This window comes from Anas platyrhynchos, chromosome 13, assembly GCF_047663525.1.
Source record: "Anas platyrhynchos isolate ZD024472 breed Pekin duck chromosome 13, IASCAAS_PekinDuck_T2T, whole genome shotgun sequence".
Lineage (NCBI taxonomy): Eukaryota > Metazoa > Chordata > Aves > Anseriformes > Anatidae > Anas > Anas platyrhynchos.
The window spans coordinates 17839940-17859779 of record NC_092599.1 but is presented as its reverse complement, the minus strand read 5'-3'; the positions used below and the strand labels follow the sequence as shown (position 1 = coordinate 17859779).

Here is a 19840-nt window from a genome sequence, read left to right as displayed (position 1 = left end):
CTAAGTTAAGTTTTTGACTTACAGGAAAATGATACTAAGCTACAGTATGGAACAGAGCCTTACCAGAAAATAAGACCACGACCTGAAAAATAACAATTACACTAGGAATATGTTCATGAAGAACAACTGACAATGTAATGAGCAAGAATAATGGAGAGTAAAACCATCTTGTTCATTATATTATGTATTGTATTGCTAAATGCAGATCTCTACCTATCTGAATTTTATATTCAGCAATCTCCAATTATATACATAGCCTGCTAAACAAAGAGGCAATCTCTCTGATACATATTTCTAAACTGCCTGGTGTAGAGAAACAGAAGACTGTAGAAGTTACAGCATCACATTAAGTAATCATATATATGCTTCATATGATTTTTGAGAAGAAACATTATTGTTTTAAAATATGCCATGTATACTCACCATTGTGTGACATTCCAACAGCAAGGCATTTCTGAAATCTGCAGTACTGACATTTATTTCTGCTTTTTTTATGGATGCGACAATTAAGATCACACCTGTCATAAATTAGCTTTAATCTGATGGTTCTTCGAAAAAAGCCCTGTAGCAAACATAAAAACATGTAAAAGAAGAGAAGAAACATTGCCAGTGTCACTGTCTTACTTCTGTAAGCATACGAACATGTTTCTATATAAACACTGAGCCTAAATTTGTTTTAAATAGGCAATGCCACGATCACACTATCTGCGTAGCAGCATGCTCCTAATCTGAATTTATTGGCTATTTTCAAATCAGTTTGATAGAAAAGTGTCTCAAAAAGCTATGGAAACTAATAGGGATATACTGGTTTGAAAGGATCCTAGGAACATAAGTTGAGAGCACTACAGAAGTACTGAGCATGAAGAATACCATGCCAACAGAAGCAAGGACTGATTTGTTCAGTTGCTCATGAAACAATTGGATATAAAGTGAACATAACATTTTAAAAAATTAAAGCTCACTATGTAGGAAAATAATGTAGTTCACAATGTAGGAAAAGTGTTATAAATGACCACAAACCAAAAATTCTGCAAAGAGCAGTTTGATCTCAAGTATATAAAAAGGTTATGGGTTTGCTACTTATTTAGATCGTCTTTCCCACATATTTCTTTATTCTATTTTAATTATTTGTTTTCCTTTTTGAGCTCGAGTGCTTACAGAGAATTTGTTTTCCTTTATTTATTCTATTTCTTTTTGTTTGCACAATGCTAAATTAATTTTCCAATATAAATTTCAGTGTTCTATCTTCTAGGTTCTTTTATTTTCTAGTTTGTTCCTACTTTTTGGATTTTACAAGTTTGCAAAGTACATTGGCTCATGAAAAATCCAAAAACTTGGTGCCAAACTCATGGTAATTATTACTCAAGTCTTATGAAGACAGAAACCATTATGTAAATTCAGAGTTCTGTCTTTTGACAGTCTACAGGTGCTTTCCGAGATCCATGATAAGTAGCTAATAAAGTTTATCTGAATTTATCATAATTAGTTCCTTGTAACTTTATCCTCATAGAATAATACTAACAATATTGACTCTTATTTATATAGTTCAGTGCAATGTAAGTAATCAACAACATACTTACTGCTTTAAGTATGTTCCTCATTCAGTGCTATAATTTTTAGTTAAGGTCTGCATTGGATCTTTACTATCACTTATTTTCCTCAAGAGATTGAAAATAAGGATGATGTGAATTTAAACTCAATGAATTGTTAATAACTCCTATCTCCAGTGTTTCTTTTCTCATTCTTGAGGATAGTCAATTCTTATACCATTCACTTTCCTTTATTTGTTAAAGACACTAAGTATCAGTGACATCAAAAGTAGTCAATGGTGTTTTAAAGCAGAAAGCCAATTTCTTTAATATCATTAGACATTTCTGTAATCACCTAGAAATTTATAAATTGAGTAAAAAAACTCTAATCAGTCAGATTCTGTTAACAACAGAATCTGAATTTTAAATTGCTTGGAGTATTGAGCTTTGGAATTCAGCATGAGTCTACTTTTGCTGCATTTTATGAATTCAAATTCTACAAGTGATCTCCAAGACAGCAAGAATGAAATATAATTGCATAATTGACAAAAGTAGAAGAAATGCACAATAAAAATCAAATACATCAGTAATATAATTAATAAAAAATACAATATTTTAGTCTCTCACTTATTAAATTATAAAGTATTTACATTGTATACAGAACAATTTAATTTTAAAAAGTTTTAAAACTCTTTTTTAAAAAACATACCCCTCTAATTTTACCAAATGATTATTTAGATGAAAATTGTATCAAATCTTACTTCAGAGAAAACACATTTGTAACTACCTACCTTACAACCTTCACATGCATGCACACCATAATGAAATCCAGAGGCCTTGTCCCCACACACACGACATTCAATAGCCATAAGGGAGTTGGAAGACTCCTCATGAGGTTTATTGTACAACTGAACTTTTTCTGAAAAATAGGGTGGGGAAGGAGGCTCCATTTTGATTGCACCTGCATATAAAGGAGATTTAAATGATAGACTCAAAGTATAATTAAATAGATAGTAGAAGAAGCAGCAAGAAATAATCATAAGCAATCACAGTAATTATAGTCAGATTCATAGGTGTGCTTCATAATACAAAATGACAAGTAGTAAACAAAGGAAACTAAACCGTAAGCAGATATTTCACTGGTAGTACATGGGCTGAAAAACGTTGAAGAGGCAGATTCTGATGGAGAAACCGTGTTACAGATCCAGTTTTCAGAACTGTAGTGTTGAGTGATTTGAAGATGGAGATTCAAAATACATATATATGAAAACCTTATTCTCAAAAGGTCTTATGCCTTTTCCCAGTATCTAATTACATTGTATTACTTTAAGGTGTTCAGTACAACTGCAGAGAGAAGAACTGGAGTCTCTAATCTCATAAAAGTAGTCTAAGTATCTAACAGGCCCACATTTAAAAATTTGGATATTTAAAGAAATTAATCACTCTCCTGGGAACACTGTTCCACTTTGGATGCAGTCTAGAGATTAATTTTCTCTTCTGAAAATTTCTAATTATTGAGACAGCACTTTGTAATATTAAACAAGTTCAAACAAACAAACATGATATTTTTAAATCTGTCATGATCCGTCACAGAAGAAAGCTGTGACATTTGACACTATAATATTACATCAGATCACAGCTCAGGAATTATATAACATACATAAGTATTATAAAAGGTGAATGCTTTGTTTTCTAGCTGGCTCCACAACTTAAACTAGAAAGTTTTCTTTCCTGTAGAAACTGGGAAGAAAAGAAAGCACAAAATTATCTGAGTAAATATCAAGATGATTCGGTGTACCTAAACTCTACTGGACTCTCTAGTTTGTTGTTAAAATGTTATGGAAATTTCTAATCAAACAAAAGAAAAATAAATTACTAGCTGTAAAAATGTCTTTTAATTCACTTCATAAATAACTCAGAGGTATATAGCACCTGTCTCTCTACTACCACCAAAACTAAATACCACAATTTTCCTATCAAGAATTCCCTGAAATAATTATTGTATAGCTCTCTACAAACAAAAGTGATGTCAGTGGATCTTTAAAAAAGTTCCAGGCACAACAACCTGAGATCTTACTATCAGTAGGAATGCAGTAGTAACTTATTTAAGAATAGGCCACTTCCTTTCTTAAGGAAGTGTATTTTTTATATAACTGGGGAAAGAGGGGCTTTTTCATAGCGTATAAATAATACTAGCTCACAAAGCTTCAAGGTTATGTCTGCATTAGGAACACTGATAAATATAGCCAATATTTCTATTCCATCAGTTTCTTACCTTGTTCAGAATTCAAAAGCTGCATGTATTATTAATTAATATGCTGTGTATGGTGTTTGTTTTTGGTTTTGTTTTTTAAAAAAAAGATATCCAAGATATTTATTTTGCATTGATTTTAATATAGACATTTTACACACAAGAGATATGAATAGGAAACTGAAGGTTTCATAAAAAAGAGTGGGATGTGGGATTCATGTGATTAATAAAAAGTGTTTATGGTCATTTTAGATAGTATATGATAGCTTGCGTAGTCTCTAACTGCTGCTCTGAAAGGGTGAAGGTGTGCTACGTGTATTCCATCTTTCCTACCAGCCCTGTCAGAATAGCTTTTGGACATCTTTTTGTTGACACAGGGTATCTGCATCTGGGCATATTAATTCATCTAATTTCTACTGTTGGTAGCATATTTTCAAGAGCATAAAGCAAATGTGAACATGAAGAAATAATGGAAAATAAAAAGCATACTTTGGCAATCCTGGAGCTTGATATCATATTTATAATCAATGCTTGTCTGATCAGTTCTTGCAAGAGGAATATCTTCATAGTGTGGTGAAGAAATGCTTGAAAAATCAACAGTGGTAAATGGTTTTATGTCAAAGGAATGTGTATGATCATCCATCGCAGACAGATCCACTGGGCTAATTCCAAAATTAATGGGCCAAAACGGCATTTCTGTGTCAACCATTGTAATGCCTGAAAGCAAGAAAAGAAACAAACATTTTAAAAGAAGATAGCTATTTCTGTAATGAGTTTGGGTCCTAGCAGAGGCCCCATTGTCTCATGTCCGAAGTGTTGAGGTGCAAACTCACAATCATGTGCAGGTTTTAGGGAAAAGTTTAGTCCCATCCATCTTTTTACTTGAGTTTGTCATCGCATAGTGCATTAGTCTGTTTAGAAATACTGCACAGATAACACTGGGCAGTTAACCCACCTTTGAGATTCTTCTTAGAAAGGCTCTAATGTCATATGTCATAAGAAAAAATGAGATTTGTTGGGATCCAAAGCTTAGGCTACCCTTAGAACAGAATGGCTTGTCATAGGTATGCTACTATACTAGAGTGATCTAATCTGCCCTTCAAAAGGCAGCAGAGACAACTTGTGGGTAACAATGGTAGTTAGATTCACAAAAAAATGACAAAAATATACATAGAAAAAATAATCTAAACAATTCTAGATGGCCAGATGAAATTCAATTCCATTTTAATAGCATAATTTTGTACACTTATGTACTTTAGTAGGCATGCAAGTTATTAAAAAAATAATTGTGTAAAATGAAAATACAACTGGAAACAATTTTCACCATTTTTACATGTATGGATTACTTTGACTTTAATTTCATCTCTCTATAACACAAAAATGAACAGTTAGAAATTTTAGACAATTGATTTTTTGCTTTTGCAAATTCTCATCATCATTCTTCCTAAACGTGTGAAAATCTTAAGGCTTTTCATACTAAGAAAAAGAAAAGTAGTTAGCATTAAATAACAGTGCATTTACTAAAAAAATAAAAAAATCAGGAATACCTGAAATCTTTAGCTGGGCAAGTATGTTTTATCCCAGAATCTTAAACCTAAGGCTCAAGGAAAATTATTTTAGAACGTTCTAAATCCCATAGGTATTTATGGAGTTCTTGAAAGCAGTAAACCAATAAAAAGCTTCAATCTATGAAAATCTTCAGCAAATTGAGTAAATTTAGATTGAGATATAAAATCCTTATCTGAGTCCTCTTCTGACAGTTGGCTGAATTGGAATCCTTGATTTAGACATATTTCAACTATGAAAAACTTTGTATTCCAGTGAATGTTTCATAACTAGCATTCGTCTTTAATTTTCCTCGACTTATAAAAAGGACGTTTTAATCTAAAAATAGAACAGACAATATGGAACTGAAATAACTTGGTCACTTTGGCTGTTTAATTTGGACTTCAGACCCATCAATTAAGTGGCTGTTAACCTCTAGATAACAGAAACTTTGATTTGATCTACTTTGTATTACTCAAAACTACTCTGTCACACTGCCAAATCTGTTGTTGCAAAATGAATATAATGGAGCAAACCTGCTCTGTTACTTTGAGATGATCCCTTATTTCTAGAGGGCTATAAATAAGTTCCACAGTGACTGTCCTCCCCTATCTACTGTTCTAAGGTAGCAATTTCTGGACATGGACATAGTTCTTTCCCCAGAAAAGCCACTACCATTTTTTCTCCTTTTAGGGCTTGCAGAACAACTTTGAACACTGATATCAGCTGCTGTAAGATGTTTCTTGTTCTTAAGTTTCAGATAAGAAATTCTGACTGCAGTGTGAACGGAAGTGTTGCTCCTGTATTACACACTCCATAACATACGTGTTACCTCTAGTAGAGCAAAACGGGACCCTATAGCTCATTCATACTGCCATGCCTATTACTACGTCCCTACTAACATAGAGTTCTGTAGAGCAAATGGTGTTTAAGGGTAAACTTTTGGCTAGGTTCGCCTCACACTCAGCCAACTGTCTACCTGTCCAAAGGTTTCAGCCATTGGATAGGATATACAGACCCATATGTTATTTTTAATGAAACAAGACCTGCCTACTAACAACTGACAGAATTTCTAACTGCCATAAGTGGAAATTATCCTGTAATAACTCAGTAGAGGTTGCCAGAGTATCTTGGTGTTATACATGTTTGGAAGATATAGTATCTTCCAAATAGTCAACTTTTCTGTAAGCACGAGATGTAAGTCCCTGGCCATTAATACTGGTAACCATCCTTAAACAGATTTCAGAATAAAGCAATAAGATAGACTAAACTCCTTCTTAGGAGTCCCTTCATGTAATTAACCAGACCAACCCTAATAAAACAACCAACCAACCAACCAACCAAACAAAAAACCTACAGACTTCTACAGATTAAATAGTGGCTTAAATCTCTTTAAGCAATTGACATAGAGAGGTATGTTCACATTGCACCTGGAGGGCTACCTCAAGGGTGAAGAAGGCTGCCTACAGGCATGGTCCTGGGTGTAGCCACAGTTCATCCCGCGGAGTCCATAGGACTCAACATGGGCAGGTGCCCCCATGGTGTTATCGTATGGCCAAGAAACAACTGCAGGCAAACATGTCATTAGAAGGCAGGGGGATGCTCATACTTAGTGTGGCCCTTGCACAGACCTCTTCCCTGCACTTCCCTTCCCCACAGAGAAGGGCTGAAGAGGCTTGAGGCTTAAGGCAAATGCAAGCTTCAGCTGCTCGTGGAATAGAGATAAACTCAATCGCTTGCCACTAATCTCAATTTTTGTATTATACACAAAGCAGATGTTAAAATTAATTGGCTTTCCTGAATCATCCATTGAAACTCTCTAAAAATTCTCAAACAATCTAGAGGGCCTAGCACTCTGGATTACCAATTAAAAAAAAATAATTGCAAACCACTGTAAGCTATAGAGCAAGTTGGTGCTTGCCTGTATTTCACTTTATAACACAGTGAATGATTGTGATGTGTTGGAGAATTTGACTACGTTTAACTTATGATTAATTATAAGAAAATTCTGAATCATTATAACACACAGTGTGTATGAAATTCACTATGCACAGATATCCTATAGCTTAGAAGGACTCAGATAAGCATGTAAGTGCAGGGGTCTGGCTTGCTGCAAAAGCTACAAAGGTACAGTAACTCTTCAGCAGCAATCTTCTGGTTACACAGTTGGTACAGCTAGCTTGTTTCAGCATAGTCTAACAATAAAGCCAGAGGACTTTCACTGTAAAAGTATTTCTAGCCTTGAACTGTGATGTTTTGGATTTTTATGAAGAAGTTTTAGAAGCAGCACATTAAAAAAAAATGTTATTCTAACAGTCACTTAATTCAAGGGACTGTTTCATGCATTCTTGTTTTTCCTAACTGATTATTATTGTTTTTTAACCGTGCATCTGTTCTCATCACACACATTGTATTGTATGCTAGGAATAGAGGAAATAAAAATGACAATATTATACTGAAGTAAAGAACACCCAATATTAAAAATATTCTACGATTCTGTGATTCTATATACTCAGAGGCATGGAAAAGAACTGTGGGGGGACCTAACAGCTGCTACAGGCCATGTGGTAATCTCATTTTATGTTACTCATATTTGCATTTTAAGGTAATAAAATCCTCAATCAGCAGACACTTACAATACCTTGAAAAAAAGCCAATACACTGCACCCCTTACCCGGGTTAACATCCCCTGACCAGTAATATCAGTTCTTCAGGCAACTAAAAAGGCTTTGTTAAATAATTCCACTACAAAAAACGTATACTTTAAGTTTTCAAAAACTCTTATGTTATCTATGCTATAATTTTGTTTACAATGTCCACTCAGGTACCTAACAACTGTACTGTAAATACGAACATACAAACATATCCACAATTATGTGTGCATCTGTCTCTGATGTCTTCTTTTAAAATATATAAGGGTCTAGCATAATAAAATGCCTTAAACAGGTAGGATTTAGTCAACACAAAGAAGTTTGCATGTGTATTAACTGCTTTTCTGCCATTGAAAATAGTTAACTTCAGTTATGTTGTAAATCTCTATTTGCCTACTTCTGGATCAGAATATGTATGTTAGAGCATTTCTTTATACAACAAAATAGCTAGGCATTGATGATCCCAAATCATTATTATTCAGAAACATTTCAGAGTTGTTCACATTTCACATATGACTGATCTCAGCTGAATCATGGTTATCCTCTTAAATTGAATACAATTTGCTATTACAGTGGAAACAGAATTAATTTTACTATTTAGTCAAATTTGTATTATAAATACTAGAAGAAAGAAAAACGTGCTAATATTATTTGTACATTACTGAAAGCACTGTATATAACTTTACTTGATTTCTGCTGTATCTTTGTCTATTTTCCTCCTCATGAAAAGGTGAATACCAGCACTTCCCTCTGCAAAAATAGTGTTTAATTGTAGTCTTCTCATGGCTTTTTCAAAAAAAAAACAAAAAAAAACCAAACATCCAAAACACAAGTCTAATCAACTGGCCACTCCAGGATTCCTTCATAAAACTCAAAGATGCTCATGTGAGATCCAGAAAACAAAACAAAACAACAAAAAAACCAACAACATAATTTAAGTAGGCTAAAAAGATTTTCATACGTAAAAATCATTCTCGACCAACAAAAGACTGCAAGAGTGGCAGAGATGTCGTTCACACAAAACCAAATGGACACGCTTCAGCATTTCATCATGAAAAACACCAGAGAGAATGCTGCTGAGAGAACATTACATATGGAGAGATGATACTAGTTGCTATAAGTCCCTTCACATGCATTTAACCAGTTTCCAACTATTGTCTACAAGGAAGTAAAAGGCGGCACAGCACACGAACTCATCCGATATTTGTAACTGTCAGCCACAGTGACAGCTTACACTGGTGCTGACTGCAAGAACTATCAGATCATTCAGTAGAAATTGAACGTTGAATTGATTTCCAATTCGTAAGGGAGCTTCTCAGTACATTTTTTGTATTAGGAAAACATAACATATAAGAGATTAACATGGTATGAAAAACATCCTGGATCACAGGCTACTCTTTGCCATAAACACTACCTGTGCTCAGTTAACCTGAAAGGCCTGTTGCACTGCATTCTAGGCACGCTCTTTCCAGACAAAACTACCAAAATATGACCCTGGAGGTACTTAGTGAAGCAGCTTGAACATTCTAGCCTAATGCAAGTTAACAGAAAATCAGAAAAAACACACACACACAAAACTAAAGCATCTCAGCTTTGAGAAGTAAATCAAGGCAGTGATATAGCATATGGGCAGGTGTAAATATGAACATATATAAATGTAATGTAAATTATTGTAGTTTTTAAAAATTAAAACATATTTCATGGAATAGTTTGAATTTCATCTCACATATAAATGTGTCATACAGTTTGTCAAGTAAACTCATCTACAAGTGTTGCAAAACTTAATGGGAATTTTGCTAATTAATTTAATTAAAACAGCCTCAGATCATCTCTGAAAAACGTCACATATAAGTTGGCTAAGATCACATAACCATTCGTAGATATTAAGAAAAAAGTAGAGATAGTGAAGAGTAAGCTTCATACCCCCGTAAATATTTAATTTATTTATCTATCTAACAATGAAACATTTCACTTGTGTGCCTTGCCAAAACGCATCTACCCTAAATGATGGTACTGCATCCAAAGAGTTAAAGAGCTTCATTAATCTTTTATAAGGGAAATGCTACAAACGTCTCTAAGAGGAGAAAGGACAGTCTTGCAATAAGGTAATTGCACCCCCCTTTCAATAACTCATTTTTTTCATTGCCTCTGACACAGAAATTGTATTTGGCAATGCATAAGTATCTTAAGCCAACATTTTCATCGGTGCTGTTTTCAGGTCCTGAATGTGAAGCATATGGTCTGATTTTGTGACACACCGTGTTCAAACAGTAATTAACTCATGTCTCTGGAAGGTGTAAACGGTGACCAATTCTAGTAAGGTAGCTGTTTGGTTTATTCATTGTTCTGCTTATTTAGGGAAAGTTGTGTTGTCTTACTACAGCTACTTTGTCCTGGAAGAAAAACAAAAACAAACAAACAAACAAACAAACAAACAAACAAAACATGCTCCTATTTATGCTCTTTGCCTCAGTTCTCCACTTGTCCAGTGAAAGAAAGATACTGGCTTTTCTTCTTATTCTGTGTAAGAATCAAACTGCAACCTCTTTCAGCAGGGATGGCATTGCTCTACACATTTTTAATATTCCTAATTATGCCTGAGTGCAATCAGGTTTTAAGATTAATCTGAGCCTTTGAGAGATACATTGTTTTCATGAGTAAAGAAGATATTTTTCATGCAAAGTACCTGTAAGTATAATAGACTTTACTTAATAGGCAAAATTTGCACAAAATAAAGGCACTAAATATATCCAAATTATTTTGGCTAAACCAAAGTATGTACATTTTTTCTGTATTGTAAACAACGACTCAAAGCTCTTGGACATATTCTGTTTAATACATTAAAACAGCTACTCCCCTGTGGTCTGCAGGTCCTCCCATCGAATGCACCGCTCCACCATGTAGGACCCGTACTCCTTCGTGCTCTGTTGCTGCGGAGTCAGCAGAGGGAGCACAACATAACTAAAAAAGCTCTTTCCAAGAACTCCGCTGACACAATCGGTGATGCTCTTAAATAAATAAACAAGCAAAAAAGTACATAAAGAGCCTTGTTGGCTGATACCCCCAACTCAATGTTTGACAAAATCACAAAGGATTTTTTGCCAAACTCATTGGCTTCAAACTGTGGCAAGAAAAACTAACAGCAAAAAGCCATAAAGACTTGTTTTAAAAATTCCACTATAGGGTTTTGTAATGTTATGTTCTCATTACCAAGAAGTGGAGAGAAATAGGATTTTTTCTTTTTATCCATGGACATTGGTAAAGTTCAGGGCAGAAACTGATTCATTTATGCTAAGTGTGCACTGAACTGCAATACATTTATAGAACTTAAAATAGTTGTTCAAAGCAGTCTTTTCCCAAGCACATGGCAAGTTAGAAATGGCTATGATCGAGGAAAATAGAGCCAGGCTTACTTCAGTAACTGACAGAATAATTGTTGTTAAATTCCTGTATTGTAAATTCAATCAGTTTTCTTTGAAAACTCAGTATTATCCTTGGCATTCCTGCCATAGGACTGTGTATTGTAGCAGTAATGAAAACACTTCTGCATGCACCTTGGACACCACTTCTGCTCGTACTGCTGTCTCACTTGACCTCCAATTTTTCTTTTAAGCATGAACTTAGCAAAACTATTTACAGGAATGGAAACTAAGATCACTGCAGAACAAAAGAACAAGGCTTATATGAATCTGTTGCAATTAGAGAAAGCTAAACTAAAGCTAGAAGTTACAACAACAAAAATAAAAGCATACTTCATCCCCACTTCTTAATTTATCTGTAAGAACAAAGAAAATATCTAGTGTCCTCTAGCAAAAGTTGAGTCAAAAACAGCTCCATGATAACAAGCGCCTTAGTGAAGCAATAAGCTCTTAGATGATGTGGTGCACTACTTTTAATTCAGCCCTGACTCCAAGCACAAGACATTTTCTTCTCTCTTCCTCAAATGCAGCCCTCAAGCCATCTAAACATGGCTCAAAAATGCACGCCTGTTAGAAAAGATAATTGACAATACAACAAGGATGCAGCAGAAACAGCATACTTTTGAAAGAACGGGAGAAATATTCTGTGTAAATGCAAGCCCAGAGGTTCTAGACAAAATGGTTTTGTTGCACCCTTGTGCTGAGGAGGAGGGATGTATCACCTCAGCCAAAAGGAACACTTCAAGGGTTAATCACTAAACAGGAGGATATGAGCTTATGAAAGTCTCCTTTTGCAGTCTGCTGTACTAACCTGCAGAACAAGCACAGGACCAAAACTCTGATAGCAAAGAGCTGGGGCTGAGGGGAATGTTAAAGGTGTGACAAAAACACAGATACTCCCAGAAATGCCTTGAAACACTGCCACCAGATAGAGGTTTCTGTCACATCACCCCAGTGCAAACCGTGGATGTGGATGACTTAACAAACTGGCTCAGAAATCCAAATGCTGCATGGTCCAAGGGCTGCAGAGAACACCGACACTGAGATCCTCCAAAAAGACAGATGAAAGTTAGTGGTGAGGGGGTCCATGCATCCACCTCTCACCAAGACTGCACAGTACAGCATCAGAAGAGACTCAAGAAATGGTGAAAGTCTGAACACGTAAGAAGTCTCAACACGTAAAAAAAGTCTGAACCGATAAATCAGTAGGAAATGCATTTTATTTCTGTAGCCAAATTATAACTACAAACTCTGATCACTTAAAAGCACAGCCCATAAAATCTATTACAATTTCAGCAGGGAGTAGCTAACAGGAACAGAAAAAAATCAACAACCAACAATAAAAGAAAAGAAAAGAAAAGAAAAGAAAAGAAAAGAAAAGAAAAGAAAAGAAAAGAAAAGAAAAGAAAAGAAAAGAAAAGAAAAGAAAAGAAAAGAAAAGAAAAGAAAAGAAAAGAAAAGAAAAGAAAAGAAAAGAAAAGAAAAGAAAAGAAAAGAAAAGAAAAGAAAAGAAAAGAAAAGAAAAGAAAAGAAAAGAAAAGAAAAGAAAAGAAAAGAAAAGAAAAGAAAAGAAAAGAAAAGAAAAGAAAAGAAAAGAAAAGAAAAGAAAAGAAAAGAAAAGAAAAGAAAAGAAAAGAAAAGAAAAGAAAAGAAAAGAAAAGAAAAGAAAAGAAAAGAAAAGAAAAGAAAAGAAAAGAAAAGAAAAGAAAAGAAAAGAAAAGAAAAGAAAAGAAAAGAAAAGAAAAGAAAAAAGAAAAACGCATTAAGGGAATAATAGACAAGTTTAATTTAAATATATTTTCTATTCTGTGCTTATAGCATTTACATAAAATCACAAATGGCCTGGGTTCTTGCTCAAAATAGCTGCTTTTATATTCTCAAAGCAACATAAACTATTGTAAATACAAATGCAAATGAGAAACAATCTCAAAAAATGCCACAGGCTACGCAGATACAGTACAAGTTCTACAATATTACTTTAATTATTTAACGGAGGGGTTTTGTTTCTTTTTTTTATTATTATTTTTTATACCAGATAGATATTGGTGATGCTGAATTATTTCAGGATATAAAAGAAACTAGCAGTTTAAATAGAAATTGAGAATATCGAACAAAGGAAAATAAATGAATAAGAAATACTGATTTATATCTCTGAAAAGCTGTATAGACAGATAGCTCAGCTTTAAGAGGAAGAGCACTTCAAGATTACAGAGAACATAACTACAAAATTCTGGAAGTGACACAGTGCTGGGCTCCCAGTGGTAAAAGATTACAATAGAAATGGAAGCGTTCTGCTACTGTCACAAGTCTGGCAGAACACTGAGCTGTAGAGATAATTTCTACTCTGTTAACTCCAATTCAGCATTTGTGAGAACAGATCCTCAATTTGTTCTTAGAAATACTTGAACGGAAAAACTACAGTCTTCTAGTTACAGGCAGCTGCAACCTGTGCTTTGCGAGGTGCCATGTATTGAACTAATATTAGTCTCAATTAAAAACTTGTCTTCCAATGATTTTTGTTTGAAAATGTCTTTAAAATATCTCACCTTCTTGAAAATATGATTGTTATTTCATTCTGTTGAACAACAACACAAGAAACAGAAGCAAAAAATTGTGAAAAATAAGATATCATCTGGTTGTTGAAAGAAAAATCAGAATAAATGTGTACAGAATTCTAAAGGGTAGAGATCATGTATCAGTATTTATAACGTGCCTAATTGCATTAGGAGGGCTCAAATCTGGGTAATTTTGGTTTTGAATGATTTGATGAAATCAGAAACAAACAACATGCCTTTAACTTGCACTGGCAATATTGTAAAACTATCTCATGACATAAAATGTGGGCGTTACTCTCTATGAATCATTGTAGTTTAAAAAGGATACTGATAGATTGGCAATGAATCACATTCAATTTTGTAATCAGAAAGAGCTGGCTGCGTAAGGGAGACCTTTGCCCCCTTTGGCAAAGCTGACTAACTGAATGTGCCAAGCTACTAAGGAGTAGGCCTTCTCTTCTCATGTAAGTGGCCTCATAAAACTGAAGTAAGTCATTGATTTTAAAATATACAAAAAAGTGCAAGCTTTATCAACTAGAACGTCGCCAACACAGATCAATTGATGAGAGCATTAACATTGTCAGAACTGTACTTGGCTCAAAGACTGCACATTTTATAGCTGGCATTTATTTATTATACTGGGCAGACTTGGTATTACTCAGAGATCTAGTAAAAGTTTTACTAACTGCAGGAAATTCATATAATTCAAACACTTTATATTTGTGCAGCTTAAACCTACACCAATTTTTTAGTTCTGTTGTTGTTCTTATTTTGCCACCAAAGCAATCTGAGAGAACAGTCTGCTTCCAAATCTTTGAAACAGAATTCGTGCTAAGATGACTGAAGACCGTACTCCACATATCTTTCTCTTTATCCCAATGATCTACAATAAGATAATGTAACTTTTAATTAATTAATTAAAAAATCAAATGCTCTGTCACAAAACAGATACAAGTGTTATCCTGATTTCTCATATGTTGATTGGAAATATACATTTTTATTAACAGGAAAAAAAAAAAAAGATAAATTAGAAATTAACAACGAGTTAAAAAAAATAAAAATCTTTTCATTCCATAGGTTTTCAGCCCAGTTTATAAGCGCATGCTATTAAAATTATTTTAAAAGAAAATTCCAGATTCAGAAGCCTCATATACAGACTTGCACACAGCCTGATTAGTGACTGTGCTTTTAGATGCCATCAAGCTGGTTTTGAGGGCCGTAGTAATTTTTATAGCTTCAACAGAAATTCAGTCTTCAGGGGTTTAAGCACCTGTTTAAAGTTAGGTACTTTTAAAAACTCAGTTCCTGGCTAGGGGAGGATTTCTTTAGTTAGGGTGTATTATTAAATTATGTACCATACATATGCATATAAACAAATATATCAATATATGTTGCAATACTGATCCATAAGGAATTAGATTCTTGCAAAATACTGTATTTTCTATATAAAATTTATCACTAACTGCAGTGACAGCACCTTGCCCAGGGTCAATAAAATTCTCACAGCTACCATGAAACACCAGTTTCAGAGCTTAGCCAGCTGCCGACTGTTAGGAGACAGCATTAGGAGACAGCATTGCCCCAACATACTTTAGTACAGTAGAAAAGCTATCTAGTAAATTTATGCTGTGTTCACAAATGATGCATTATATGAAAATTTGCAAATTCCTCTGTGGCTTCATACGCCTTTGCCAGACTAGCAAATATTTAAGCATGTAGTGTGGCAAAATTTACAAGAGGAGTGTAACCACTGCAGCTATTTACAAGAAAATCTTATGCTCCAATATTTAGTTGCTTCCATTAGATCATTATAACTGACTTTTAATGTATTTTAATACATATATCATGGACTTTATTCTTTAAAAATGGTGCTTGGTCAATAATTATTGTAAAATTTCTTGCTAGACCGGTACCTTAACTAATAGATGTACTCCACTATGGGATTCAAACCTGAATGCACAGTTTGTATATCTTTTTGAAATGTTAATCACTTCAATAGTAATTGTTGTATGTTATGTCCACGACATCTAGTTAATATATTTTTAAGACATCTTAGAATACTTTATACTAATACTGAATAATTTTTATAACATAATAGTTAACTGATCAAATAAAAATTTCTCAACCCACAGAATAGTAGCAGAGAATTTACTGAGATCTTTTTATGGATGCATAAGACTGTTGGTAAGAAGCCTGGGATTTTCTTTTCTCAGACTTCATCAAGTCAATGCTTTTTAACGTTCACAAGACGTCTCTGTTTCCAAGAGATGAGATAATAAGGCATACAACTTTAACAGGGTAAAATATACTCATTAATATCCTAAATTCTGTTCCCTGCCATGGCAGAATACTGAATACTCCCACAGGAAGAGAAGGAGGAGGAACAAATGCAACATGAGTTGAAACTCATTCCTTGAATTAAATCCCACTTTTAAAATTTTTCCTGGCAGTCAGATATGTTGCAAATTATCCATAAAAATGCTTCTCTCATATCAAGAAGAGCTGCTTTCCTCACAAAGCTGTCATTTTCTGAAATACTAAAAACACAAACTGTATTTTAATACGGTAAGACTATTTGTAGGGCTTGTATTTTGTTGAAACACAAATATATATTTTTATTTATTATGATTTTAAATATTCTAACCTACTGGATAATCGCTAAATCCTAAAAGTTAAAAAGCACCATGTTCAATACTCATTCACTAATGTAAACATGCTTAATGATATTTGTGAATTATATACAACAAATACCCCAGCATGACTGGGAACACACTTTCCTATATATGCACTTTATATATATACGTATATATACATGCACATATATATTTACACATACATATATATATGTATAAGTTATTTCTTATCTATATCCATGTAAGATAATACTCTGTCTAGGTAGATATACAGCCACTAAACTCTGTGGTGTTGAGCTAGTTCAAACAATGTGGCAAACTTGGGAAGGTACATAAATAGTAACAAATATGACTTAACATGTAGCATTTTTCTCTTCTCTTCTAGGTAGCCCCTAAAACAGTCTACCACAAAAATAAGTTCAATTTTCTGTGAGTCCAGTAATTTATACTCTGTTAGGACTAAAGTGTATTTTCCTCAGCTGCTGAAACTCTTCTATCAGCCATTGCTAACCTTGGAAGAGCACTACTAGTGATACACACAGAGTGGTGTATTGCCCAGTGCAGCATCGAAGGATGCTGCTCTTAAATCCATCGTTGCTACTACTCTGACAAGATAAACACCAGGCAAAAGAAAACTGGGTACCTCGTTTTGTATATCAGCGTGGTTTGTAACAGCCCTCAGTAGAAGTACTCTACTAACATAATTCAGTAATAGACCTACGTGAACTTTTGTACACCTATCATCTGTTGCACAAATGTATCTCTTTGATCTTTTAAATTAGCAGAAAAATTAACCTTCTCAACTGCACAGACTAAGAAGCATATAACCTGCTCTGCCACTTTTCAGCAATAGAGCAATTCCTTGTCATCTGACTACTGTACTTTTGACCCTCCAAAATATCCCCAACTAAGACATGTTTTTACATGTGATTCAGTAATTACTGTTCTCAATACTGTATGATGCTTATCGCACATGTAGATCAATGTTCTTTGCTTCTTATGTACTCCATCTTTCTACATAATCTTTTTTTTCCGGATAGCTTTAAAACTATTGAGGTGACTTCAGACTGTCTACACAAGGTGTGTAGAATCGGGTCGTAAGTAGGGTAAACTTGCTTTTGTAACTGAAATTGCAACACTGTGCAACATTGTGAGAAATATTTAATGAACGCCAGTGAATTAATTATGAACCATGCTCTAAATTTAAGTTACCTTTAACAGTTTCACTTGTGAATCTTCCATTGGACTACGTGAGAAGAGCATCACAACAATGTTCTCCTTTCTTGTATTTTAGAGTCACTATAAAATACAATGTATTATCACATTGTACTCTGTATCTTATCCCATAAGAAAAATAGGTGGAAACATTCTGAATTAAATTTAGCACTGAAGAATGACTATTACATTAAATATTAATTTTAAAGCCCACCTACTACTAAATAATAGTAATTGGAGAAAAAGAATACCAAACTAGCAACTATGAAAACTCAGTTGGCATTAAATTAGCATCAACTTACTTTCATATCATTGTATTCCTCACTTTCTACAGAAATTACAGGAATTTGGTTGGAAATTTTCTGTTTGGTACACTTCAGAAAGGGCTCTTGGGGCCTGGAACTTAGAACAAAAGTAACTCCAGAACAGAGAAAGAAAACCACCAGAGCCCAGAATCAGTGTGGGGGAACAGATACTACCCAGAAGCCCTATAACAGAACTGTATTATCTTGAGATCTGAAATGGACAGACTAGATTAAAATCTAAGTTGATAGGGTAACAATTTTCCTAACAAGCTCTAAGTCCTTGAGGTCAGCCTATCCATTGGAAAAATGAAATACTTTTCAATTATATCATTTCCGCTACTACCATCTCGTACTAATAAATACTACTCCCTGTACCACTCAAAAAGAAAATATCACGATACATGCATTCAGATAATGGATCACCAGGGTACATGCTCAGCCGTTATCCATGGTTATTTAAGCCTTCTGTCACTGATCCTTCCTTAATTTTCTGAGAAATGGCTCCCTCATCACAAGTTTTTCTGAGAATCTGATGTGAGTCTGAGAGTGGCATAGAATGTGACAGAGATATTAAACTCCATTCCAAATGCACTTTTCAAGGGAGAAAACAAAACAAAACAAGAAAAAACACCACACACAAGATACCTTTCTCTTAAGGATACGGAAGTCACATATTAAAAACTGATTGGGTAAGTTCTGTTTGAACCTGAACAAAGAGACGAATGCTCTTCCTCTTTAGTAAGAAATAGACAAAATACAGGAGAAAAACATGTGATTTCAGATTTTCTTTCATTTCAAACCATTAATACGCTACAAAAAGAACTTAAATGTAACCTGGATTATGATGCAAAACTGCAGAATCCTGAGTTTGTTACTGATGCATAAGCTACCTGTGTTCTCTAACAAGAGCTCTTGCAAAGTTCATATTTTCCAGCGTGCATGAAAACTGAAAAAAAATCTTCAATGTTATTTGCTGTTGGGTTATTCTTCCTTTATGTCATTAATGTCCTAAGAATGTGTTGGTTATGACTTGGCACTACTTCTGTCAACCTTTCTATTTTGAAGTATTGAAATTGCTTTGCTTTTGCACTGAAGGAACAAACGTTTTTACCTGCTAAGGTCTGCATGATTATTTCACGCAATTCACTTCCTTCATATGAACTGTATGCCACTCCTGCGCTTCCTGGATGCGTCACCCAACCAGAAAGCAGGGTATATCAATGTTACTGTTTAAACAAACATATATGCCCCGCAATAAACAGCAGTCACTTTGCAGTTCCATTGTGCAAACTGCTACTGGTCTTTGCCTCAACGAGAAGATATCGTTTTAAAAATTATGTTTGATGTTATTCTTCAGTTACTGCTATTGGTGATCGCTAAACCAGAGCCTACACAGCAAGTCTCATTCTTGTCACGCTTTGACACACAAAGTTAGCAGAGCTTTGATGTGCATAGTGACTGTATGACTGTATAATTCATTCTAAAAGGAAGATGGAAACTAGTGGTCCTATTTTTGACAAAGAACTTTTAAGAGTTAACATGATATCATTTTAGGACAACAAACAGAATGTTGAGTATCCACAGCTAAAACCAGTCTATTTTTAAGAAAAATGTATTAACTTACTTCCAGAACAATGTTTTTTCTTTGTTTGGTTGGTTTATTTATTTATTTATTTATTTATTTGATTGTTTGTTTGGGGCTGTAAAGAATCTACCAATGCTCACGTGAATTATAAA

At 34.2% G+C, this 19840-nt stretch overlaps 1 protein-coding gene across 3 annotated transcripts in view; it reads right to left on the bottom strand.

Annotated features, from left to right (window-relative positions):
• PPARG (peroxisome proliferator activated receptor gamma) overlaps nucleotides 1-19840 on the bottom strand; it is a 61677-nt gene that overhangs the window by 22692 nt on the left and 19145 nt on the right. For 2 of the 3 annotated variants that reach the window (XM_027467224.3, XM_027467226.3), the window contains exons 2-4: nucleotides 4270-4497; nucleotides 2321-2490; nucleotides 424-562 (exon numbers count right to left, since the gene is read on the bottom strand). In XM_027467224.3, coding sequence (XP_027323025.1) covers nucleotides 424-562; nucleotides 2321-2490; nucleotides 4270-4489 — 529 coding nt within the window. In that variant the 5' untranslated portion in view covers nucleotides 4490-4497. 3 annotated transcript variants of the gene reach the window in all.